General features: G+C 62.2%; 1 protein-coding gene across 1 annotated transcript; it reads left to right on the forward strand.

Moving 5' to 3' along the window:
- Positions 1-349: 349 nt before the first annotated feature.
- Positions 350-7,253, forward strand: ERF (ETS2 repressor factor). Its single transcript, XM_061173432.1, has 4 exons — positions 350-497; positions 4,921-5,155; positions 5,534-5,649; positions 5,756-7,253. Exons 1-4 carry the CDS (start codon positions 476-478, stop codon positions 7,057-7,059), a joined length of 1,677 nt encoding a protein of 558 aa, XP_061029415.1. The 5' UTR covers positions 350-475; the 3' UTR covers positions 7,060-7,253.
- Positions 7,254-10,688: the final 3,435 nt, after the last annotated feature.

Raw genomic sequence — 10,688 nt, forward strand, 5'->3', positions numbered from 1 at the left:
GAGGAGGGGCGGCAGGTCGCGAGTCCTGAGGACTTAAGTTATCTTCAGACTTGGAGCCTCAGAGAAGGGTCATGACCCCCCGGACCCCATCCCACCCCAACCCCCTCCTTCCCTCCTCCCCCGTCGCGCGGCCCCTTTAAGCCTAGAGCCGGCCGGTCCTCAGTGGCTGCGCGCCGACGAGTGTGTGTGTGTGTGTGTGTGCGTGCGTGTGTGTGTGTGTGAGTGCGCGGGGAGGGGGCGGGCGCAGTGTCTCCATGGCGACGCGGCGGTGACGTCGCCGGCCGGGGGGCGTGGGCGTCCCGGCCCCGGAGTGCGATATTAACCCGGGAGGCGGCGGCGGGGAGGGGAGAGGCTCTGAGAGGCGAGGCCGGGTGAATCGGCGAGGGCGGCCCGACGGGCTCGGGACGGGACGGGGCAGCGCGGGCGCCGGGAGCTGCGGCCCGGAGTCGGGGCGCCTCGCCCCGGGCCCCCCAGCATGAAGACCCCGGCGGACACAGGTGGGGGCGGGGGCAGCACGTGTGGGGGAGACTTGTTGCCCCGGGAAACCAGGCGGAGAAACTTTGGGGGGGCTGAAGGGTTCTGGGGGAGCCCGAGTGATCCCCAGTTCCGGGGGACCCCCAAGCACTCCAGACCTGTTGCTTCTTGCGGCGCGAGCGGGGGTGTGCACCGGACCCCCAATTCCTGGCTCTGGGCGCAGTGGTATGGGTGCTGCGAGTCCTGGTTCTCTCCTTGCCTGGACCCCGAAAGCTGGGCTCTCCCTTACTCCCGGGATCACGGGGGTGGCTGGGTTCCTCCCCGCCGCTCTGTCACGTTGCACTCTGGGGGCCGGGACGTGTGCGGGGTGTGTGTGTGCGGGGGGGCTGTCCACAGGGCCCGCTATCCCAGGTTCCGCGCTGCGCGGTCCGGCCCGTGACCTTCACCGCGATGCGTGCCCCGCACCGGCTTAGAGGGGGATACAGGATGGCCTCTAGGAGGAGGGCGTGAGTGGGGAGCCCGGGACTCGGGGACCGGGCTGCACCGCCCCTCCCCCGCCCGTCTCCGCCGGCTCCTCGCTCCCCCGCCCGCGCCGAGTCGCAAAGTTCCAAAGCGCAGCCCGAACGTTCGAAAAAGGAACTTTTTGTTTCCGACCTTAGAACGCGCGGCTTTAAGGTCGCTCGGGAGAGACCTGGGAACCCTCCTCCCTCGCCTCCGGGGACCCGGGGTTGGGGAGGGTGGGGAAGGTGGGGGTGGACGCGGAGGCTCCCCCCCGCCCCCCTCCCTCATCCAGCTCTTCTCTTTCAACCGGCCGTCTCTTCCCTCCGCCCCCCTCTTCCCCGCCAACTTGCTCCTCCTTAAGGGGCCAAGGTTCCCCTCCCCCGCCCCGGTCGGCGGGCGGGGGGCAGCAGGATTAACCCCCCCCCCTCGGACTTTCCCCCTTCCCCTCCCCCGCCGCCCCCGGGCTCTCGCTGGCTGGACTTTGCGCCCGAGCGCGCTGGGGGAGGGGTCCCAGCCGCCCCCTGCCCGTCTACCCCGTCGGAATCCGGCCCGGGGCGGGGACGGGGGAGGGGGAAGGGGGCCGGGCGCCGCTGTTCAAACTTGTTTCCTTCCCCCGGCGGCAGCCGCGGCTAGGGCTCCTGTGTGAGGGTGTGTGCCCCGACCGGCCCACCCACCCCGCCCCCCCGTCGCTCGGCGGGTTGGGGCGGCTCTTAAAGGGCTCCGAGCCGGGCTCCGGCGCCTGGGGATTGGGGCCGAGGAGGGGGCTGGGCGTGGGGCAGGGGTTCGGAGTGCAGTAGGGTCAGTCACGTGCCTCCCACATACTCTCTGGCTCCCAAAGGCTCCAGGGCCGCTGGGCCTTGGGGGCAGCAGGAGCCTCCCCTCGCCGGAGGAGGGGGCCGAGGCACCCAGACAACCCCGCCTCGTCTTCCCTCCCTGCTACGGGCCTTCGCCTGGTGGGACCGGCTGGGCCGCTCCCCCAACCCAGTCTTGGGGCCGCGCCGTGTGGGTTCTCTGGCTGGGGGAAGGTGCGGGAGCCTGTACTGGTCTCCCAGTCGGTCCATGGGTCCATCTGCCTCCTGGCTGGCCGCTGCGCGCCCCTCCATCCGATCCTCCATCCCGGCCCCTCTCTCCTCTGCCGCGGCTGTTTCCCACTTCCTGTTTTCTTCCCGGCTCTGGCGCCACCGAAGGCTGCCTGGACTGGGGGAGGTGGCGGGGCCCCCCAGGAGGCCGGCGTGTTCTTCCTCTATCACTACCCCTCCCTTCCGACCCCCAGAGTCCTTTTAAAAAAAGTTTGGGCAGTTACGTGAATTTGAGGGGCGCCCAAGAATTCTGCAAACCCCCCCTCCCAGGTTTCCACAGTCTGTCTGGGAGATTCCCTACCCCGCCTCCGTGGGACCCAGGTGTGCCTTCTGGGACCCCGCCATCCCAGCCCTTCCTGTCTGCTGCCTCTTCTCCACCCTGTCTGGCAATGTTCTCAGCTCTTCTCTCAGTGTCAGCTGCTCTGTCTCTGCCTCGCTGTCCCCCCATGCTCCAGAGGTCCTGCACCCCCAAGCTTTCTTGGTGCGGGCCGGGTGGTTCCCTGTTTTAAGCACGTGGACCCATACACAACACACACTCACACATGCTCCCCTTGCCCGTGCCTGGCTCCTGGCTCCAAAGCCTGGGGAACAGAGCCCCATTGAGACACCCTGACGTCACCCCTCATCTTCCTTCTCCCCCCAAAGCTGGGAACAGGCCCTCATGTATGCCATGTCCGATGAGGAAAGCTGGCTTTGGGGTGGGCCTGGGAATAGGGAGGGCCCTTGCCACGAGTGGGAGCCAGGGTTCTGGCCCGGGAGGGGGTTTGTTCAGGGAGGGGGCTTAACTAGGGGGCCTGGGTCAGCCCCCGGAATGCAGCTTGAGGCCTTTCCAGAGCCCCCCACCTCCCTTCCCTTTGTGTTGCATGTAGTCTCTCTCACTCCTTCTCTTCTGCAAAGTTTATTTTTAGCCTCCTGCTCCCCCGCTCCCAGGACTGTCGCTGCACACACGTTGCCTGGTTACCGGGACAAGGAGGCTGGGGCGGGTGGGCTGGGAAGGGTGGCTTTAATTTTGGGGGGAGGGTGGAAATCAGTACACACCCCAGCTCTAGACTGATGTCTCAGGGGCTTCGGCCCCCACCCCGAGTCAGAGAGCCAGATTGGGGTTTAGATAGGGGGGAGCGCGAAGCTTGGTGCCCTGAAGGGAGACAGGAGTTTGGAGGAGGTTGGAGGGTACACGGAGCGGGCGGACTCTTGGGTTCCCAAGGACCTCTGGGCCCTCAACAAGACCCTGGGACCTGGGTTCTCTGGCAGGGTGAGCGTAAAGGGGTGAATGCCTGGATTCCCAAGAGAGGGATGGGGCTGTGGATGCTGGGGTCCATGGAAGGTGTTGTCAGGGGCTGTCACTTCTGAATGGAGCAGGGGCTGCTGGTACAGTACCCTGGGTCTGTGACCAGCTGGAGGTCATATGGTCATACCCCTGGAGCCCTGAGGGGCTAGTTTGAGGCTGGAATTTCTGAATGAGGCAGGGACCAGGTGGGGAATGCTGGCCATCCCAGTCTCCCCAAGGCCAGGGGTCAGGGAGCTGGGTCCCAGTAGAGGTTAGAGTCGGCTCTGATTTAGAGGGAGTGGCCCCTGTGGGAATAGGAACTGCTGATCCCCTGTGTCCCCATGGGGAAGGATCCCCTGTTGGATTCCAGACTTGGGTGGAGTCTTTGGGGGAGGTACCATGTTGCCCCAGGCCTGGTTGGTACCTGCTTGAGCTGGGGTGTGAGCCAGGGCCAGGGGAGGGAGGCTGACCCTTGCAGCCTGACTGAGACTTGGGACCCCGCCCATCCTTAGCTGTCCACCTTGGCCTTCTCCCTCTAGTGGCACCAGGACTTCTGTTTTGCCTCCCCCCTTCTCTTCCTCCCTTTCCCTCCTCCCGCCCCTCCATTACCGGCTGCCTAGTGCTGAATTATTGATGACCCCTGATTACCCGGGGGTTTGGGAAATGACAACAACCGCAGCCCCCCCCCAACTCTTCCCCCCAGGCTGCCCACCACCTCTAGGGACCAGCCAGCCCACCACCAACCTCTACCCAAGGTTAATGCTGGGGGCAGGTAGGTAGGTGGGCAGGGAAGAAGCTGAGGATGAGAAGGCAGGAGGGGGAGCAGGCTACAGCGAGCGGTGCCTGTTCAGTCTTGAGGCCCTCCAGCCAGGATGGGTCTGTGCGCCCGGGTCTGGGTAGGGCAGTGCAGCACAGAGGGTCCAGGGCTTGATGGGGGGGCGGGGGGGCGCTCTCTCAGACAGTCTGGGTTTCACTCTCCAGGGAAGACAGAAGCCTCTGTGTGTGCAAGCGCTGACCTCATCGTCAACCAGCCACCCCACCCCTCCTGGTCCTTTTAAGAAAAAAAAAAATCCTCCTCTCGGGGCCTAGGGTGGGAGTAAGGGCTCCGGTAGGTCTTGGGAGGGAGACAGTGTACGTTCCTAGGAGGGGAACAGAGAAGGTCGGGGGGGGGGGGGGGAAGGGCGGGGGGCGGCGTGGTAGTGACTGACCCTGAACGGGAGTGCGGGTGGGCTGGGGGGGGCTAGCCCCAACCCGTCTGGCCACGTGTGCCCCTTCCTGCCCCTCCCCCACTGGCAGCCTTGCCCGCCGGCCTGGCTTGGTGCCTGGCCCCCTGGCACTGGCCCCGGGACCCGCCGCCGACGGTTTCCTGTTTCTCCCGGTGTCGCTGGAGCAGGCTCCAGCTTCCCCTCCCCCCAGCTCCTGTCTAGCCCCCCTCACACACAGACACACACTGTCTCCCTCTAACCAGGTCCTGGCTTGGCAGGGGGAGACGGATTTCCCCACGTTAAGGGCGGGGTAGGGGGTGGACCCTGGGATGGGCCCCAGGGCCCCAGACTTGGCGCCCTGACCCGGGGCCGCACCCCTGCCTCCTGTCCCCAGGGTTTGCCTTCCCGGATTGGGCCTACAAGCCGGAGTCATCCCCCGGCTCGAGGCAGATCCAGCTGTGGCACTTTATCCTGGAGCTGCTGCGGAAGGAGGAGTACCAGGGTGTCATCGCCTGGCAGGGGGACTACGGGGAATTCGTCATCAAGGACCCCGACGAGGTGGCTCGGCTCTGGGGTGTCCGCAAGTGCAAGCCCCAGATGAATTATGACAAGCTGAGCCGGGCCCTGCGGTGAGGAGGGCAGAGGCCCCTGGGCAGATGTGGACAGCCCCCCACTGGTTGGGAGCCCCTGGCCCATGGGAATAGGCTTTGGGTTTGCCTTCCGGGTCCAAATCGCAGCTGTGTGACCTTGGGCAAGTCCCAGCCCCTCTCTGAGACCATTTGTCACACCGAGGTGTCCTGAGGAGAGAATACAGCCAGGGACGTGGCCTCTAGTCTGGCCCCAGAACTGAGGGGAGAGCTGGTCTCCACCCTCTGGACCTTGATTTCTCTCGGGTGGCCCATGTTTCTCGGTCACCCTTTGCGAGCAGCTCTCACACGTGTCAAGGTACGGGGTCTGGACTTGGGTCCCGTGTGACTGACCGTCCGATGGTGTTTCTACATCCACAGCTATTATTACAACAAACGTATTCTGCATAAGACTAAGGGGAAACGGTTCACCTACAAGTTCAACTTCAACAAACTGGTGCTGGTTAATTACCCTTTCATCGATGTGGGGTTGGCTGGTGAGTACAAGGGCTGGTAAGCATGGCCTCAGAGGGAGGACAGGGTCTGTCTGAATGTCCAGGCGAGGCTGGGGGCCTTGACATCGTGTCTCCCCTCTCCCGCCAGGGGGTGCGGTGCCCCAGAGCGCTCCGCCAGTGCCGACAGGCGGCAGCCACTTCCGCTTCCCTCCCTCGACGCCCTCCGAGGTGCTGTCTCCCACCGAGGACCCCCGCTCACCACCGGCCTGCTCTTCGTCCTCATCCTCCCTCTTCTCGGCTGTGGTGGCCCGACGCCTGGGCCGAGGCTCTGTCAGTGACTGTAGCGATGGCACGTCAGAGCTGGAAGAGCCACTGGGAGAGGACCCCCGGGCCCGACCGCCTGGCCCCCCGGAGCTGGGTGCCTTCCGCGGGCCCCCGCTGGCCCGCCTGCCCCATGACCCTGGTGTCTTCCGTGTCTACCCCCGGCCCCGGGGTGGGCCTGAGCCCCTCAGCCCTTTCCCTGTGTCGCCTCTAGCCGGGCCTGGCTCCCTGCTGCCCCCTCAGCTCTCACCGGCTCTGCCCATGACACCCACCCACCTGGCCTACACTCCCTCACCCACGCTGAGCCCTATGTACCCCAGTGGTGGCGGGGGCCCCAGCGGCTCGGGGGGAGGCTCCCACTTCTCCTTCAGCCCTGAGGACATGAAACGGTACCTGCAGGCCCACACCCAAAGCGTCTACAACTACCACCTCAGCCCCCGCGCCTTCCTGCACTACCCTGGGCTGGTGGTGCCGCAGCCCCAGCGCGCTGACAAGTGCCCGCTGCCACCCATGGCACCCGAGACCCCGCCAGTCCCCTCCTCAGCCTCGTCCTCCTCTTCTTCCTCCTCCTCTCCATTCAAGTTTAAGCTCCAGCCGCCCCCACTGGGACGCCGGCAGCGGGCGGCTGGGGAGAAGGCTCTGGTGGGCGCTGACAAGGGCAGTGGCGGTGCCCTCGGTGGCGGTGGCAGCACAGGCGGGCTGGCCGAGGGGGCTGGGGCGCTGGCCCCCCCCGCCCCCCCACCGCCCCCTCCCCAGATCAAGGTGGAGCCTATCTCGGAAGGCGAGTCAGAGGAGGTGGAGGTGACTGACATCAGCGACGAGGATGAGGAAGACGGGGAAGTGTTCAAGACGCCTCGTGCCCCCCCTGCACCCCCGAAGCCCGACCCCGGCGAGGCACCCGGGGCAGCCCAATGCATGCCCCTCAAGTTGCGCTTTAAACGGCGCTGGAGTGAAGACTGTCGCCTGGAGGGGGGTGGGGGCCCCACTGGGGGCCTCGAGGATGAGGGAGAGGACAAGAAGGTGCGTGGGGAGGGGCCTGGGGAGGCCGGGGGGCCCCTCACCCCAAGGCGGGTGAGTTCTGACCTCCAGCACGCTACCGCCCAGCTCTCTCTGGAGCATCGAGATTCCTGAGGGCTGTGGGCAGGGGACCCCCGTTCCCTCCACTCCCCCCCCCGCCTCTTTTGCTGCCTTAACCCCCCCCCATTCCCTGGAGGTGAGGGCAGCTTTCTCATCTCTTCCCTGCCTCCTCCCTTTCCCCTCCCCCATGTTTTGTATGAAACTTTTAATTTCTTTTTTTTTTTTTTAATGGTGAGGGTGGGTGGGTGCCCAGGGCTGGGGGCTGTCCCCTGTCTCTATGGGTTTCTAAGCTCCGGGCAGAGTGGTAGGGGGGAGGGGGGAGTTAAGGGGGCCACCTCCATTCTGGGGAATTTATATTTGAACTGAGGCTCTGGCCTCAAAGCCCAGGAACTTTTTTATTACAATCGCTTAGGAAGTAAAGCCTTGTCTCCCTCCCTGTTCTCTGCCTCCTGTACCTCTCTCCCTTTCCACCCCCGGCCATCCTCAGCCCCGGTCCTGCCTTCCCTGCCCCTCCAGGGGCCATGAGTGCCTGGGTTTCTCATACCCCCCCACAGGGTTGCAGCAGAGGAGGGAGGAACGTTTTATGATGAACCAAAAATTCTGTGGGGGGGGGGTTGGGGGTGGAAGAGGGTGAGGGGTGCCGCCCATAGGCCACAAATCTCTACAAGTGCCTGCTATCCCTCTCCTACTTCCCACCCCAGCGCCAGTCCAACCCCTTCACCCCCAGCTGCTCCTAGGACTAGCCCGTAGGCAGGCAGGTGGGAAGGGGGTGCCCTGAAACCAAACTGGAAGCCCCCTCTGCCTCCCAGCTGGGGCCCCTGGGCTGGGGGTCTGTGGTCAAGCCTTATTCTGTATTGGGGACGGAGGGTTGGGGGGAGGGAAGTTGGGGGCTGCTGGAGAATGTATTCAAAACAATAAAACTTTGGACCTTTGGATGCAGTGATCTGTCCTGCGTGCTGGGTGCAGCCACTGCAGGGCAACAGCCTTTGCTTGGTTCTTAAGGACAGGGACCTAGACTGGACCCCCAAATGGACCTATGGCCAGAGGGCCTAACCCCATCTGAACGGGGCAAATCCAGGCCTGGGAAATGAACTCCTGACCTTGGGCGGCACTTAACCCCTGGGCCTGATGATGAAGGTCTCAGGCATGCTCTGGCCCTCTGACTGCTCCCCTCTTCCATGGGGGATCTGCTCCTCCTTGGGAGCCCCTTAGGCTCTTCAACACCACGCCATGGCCCTTGCTCTCCTGCCTACAATGTCTTTCCTCTCTGAATTCCTAGCCATGCCTCCATGGAGCTCCTTTTGCGCACCTCTGGTGTTCTCCCACACGTCACTCTCCTTAGACGCGCTTATGAGCTAATCTGGGAGTCCTTTGGCAACAGGCTTGCTGGCTGTTGAAATGTAGACCTTGCAAGGTACCTTAGTGATCTTCTCATCAAACCATGGAAACACTCTCCGCCAGCAAGTTAAGAAGGGACTGGCTTCATCATAGTTGCTATTGATTGACCTACTGTATGCCAGGTACCTAGTTGGGAGCTGCAGCGCTTTATCTCCAACATCCAGCAAGGTAGGGGCAAGCGGCTCACTTAAATCACTTGCCCAAGACCTTAAGCCCAGCTAGGACTTTAAATGAAGTCTGTCTCTGAAGCCCATGTTCTTTCAACAACTGAGTTCTCCTCCTAAAGCCAGGACGTTGGATCTAGACCAGGATCTCAAGATCATAGGATCTGAGAGGTGAGCTCATAAGGCTAGAAGCCCAAGTTGGAGAGCTTGAATCAGAGATGAAAGAATCAGGAGGAGGAATCCAAGCTGGAGGTGCCCTTAGAGACAGCGCAACTCGTTCAGTGCAGGTGAGGTGCTGGAGGCCCAGAGAGGGGAAGGAGTTCCCCAAGGCCACACAGCTGCTAAGAGAGAGAGTGAGAATTGAGGGCTCAGGGCCTGTTGGACTGGCTTCACCGTGAAACATCACCCTGTGTAACTCTAAGGGGGAAGGAGCTGGAAACTCCTACCCACTCTCATTTCATCCTCATTTCATGCCAGCCCAGGGTGGGTGGTCCCAAATGATGCCCGCTGGCAGCGAAGAGAGGATCCAGGGCTGGGGTACTGGCAGGAAACTGAGGCTCCCGTGGCGGCCTATGGGCAACTGCTCCCTCTCCTGGGTGATGTAAGTCACTCCCTTAGGGTGGGGGCCACTGGGCTATTTCTGGAAGTTGGGATGAGGCCTGTCTCCTGGCAACATAGATGCAGCTGAGTTGGTGGTGGTGGTGGTGTGATGGAGAAAGAGGGCTGTCATCATTGGAGGCAGGAGGGAGGACCCTGACTAGTAGTCTCAGCACCTGATTCTAGTGCCTTCAAAGCACCTCTAAACCGGGTCTATCGTGGACTCAAAAGCACTCAGCTCCAGAACTGCTCTCCAGGTTATTCCACAGCCCAAGCAGACGTCCTGCCCCAAATTCTGGCTGAGTGGGATGTCACAGGTGGCATCTGGTCTTGAAAATTCCAGAGGCTCCTCTAATCTTTAATGACCCACCTAAATCTATTCACAGTTTCTGCAAGACCATACCCTTGCTCCCGTCCACATCCTCCGGGATCTCTGATAACCAAGTATAAAGCCCTTTATAGATCTCAAGACACTTCATCAATTAATTCATCCCATGAGAGACCCTCTTCTTACAGATAATCTCCAGTACTCCCACAGTCCCCCAAAGGTCCTTCCTTATGCTTCTCAACCATCCCTCAGAGATCCCCTCAGTCACCAGTAGTTTCTCACAGTTTCCCACAGACCTTTTACAGACACCCCAAGTCCTCTCTGACTTCACTGGTCTCCAGGAAGACCAGTTCACCTCTCCAAAGACTCCCCTGAGCACCTCCAGACACCCATAGGCCCCTCATAGCCACTTACAACCCGCTCTAGCACCCCTCAACCAAACGTTCTCAGCTCGTACAGACATTCGGGTAAGATTTCCTCAGACTGACACCCTCAGACTCCGACGGACCCCAATCCCCTCTGGCGGTTGCCCACGCGCGGCCCACTGCGCATGTCCCACGGGTTCTGGCCGTTAAGTAACCGCCGCTCTTCCGCCCTGCTCTTCTGCCCTTGCAGACCTTCTTGGTCCAGTTTAGGATTCCCTAGGCTTTGGGGCTTGACTCGGATTTTTGCTTGTGGACTCCGAGCCGCCGCCAGAGGGCAGCAGACACTGTTTGACTGAGAAACTACTACAATTCCCAGAAGTACCCGCTCTGGGCTGTGCGTGATGCAGCCTCCTTCATTGAGAAGAGAGCGGAAGTGTGACTGCGCTTTGCCTTCTGGTTAATGCAGTTTGAAAAGGCTTTAGCGCTGACTCCATTTCCCATCATTCCACAAGGCAGGAGGGGCGGAGGGTGATTTCATTCTAGTTCCAAGTACTTCCGGGACACACACACACACACACACACACACACACACACACACACACACACACACACACACACACACACACACACACACACACACACACACACACACACACACACACTCTGTTTCCGGGACACACACACACACACACACACACACACACACACACACACACACGAACTCTGTTTCCCAGCGCGCTTTGGGCCTACTGTCCTTCCGGGTATGAATCGATAAGTGGGGCGATACTCCTAGCAGCCGGCTTCCTTCTTTTGGGCCTTTCAGGATCCTGT

The sequence above is a fragment of the Eubalaena glacialis genome, chromosome 18, assembly GCF_028564815.1.
Source record: "Eubalaena glacialis isolate mEubGla1 chromosome 18, mEubGla1.1.hap2.+ XY, whole genome shotgun sequence".
Taxonomy (NCBI): domain Eukaryota; kingdom Metazoa; phylum Chordata; class Mammalia; order Artiodactyla; family Balaenidae; genus Eubalaena; species Eubalaena glacialis.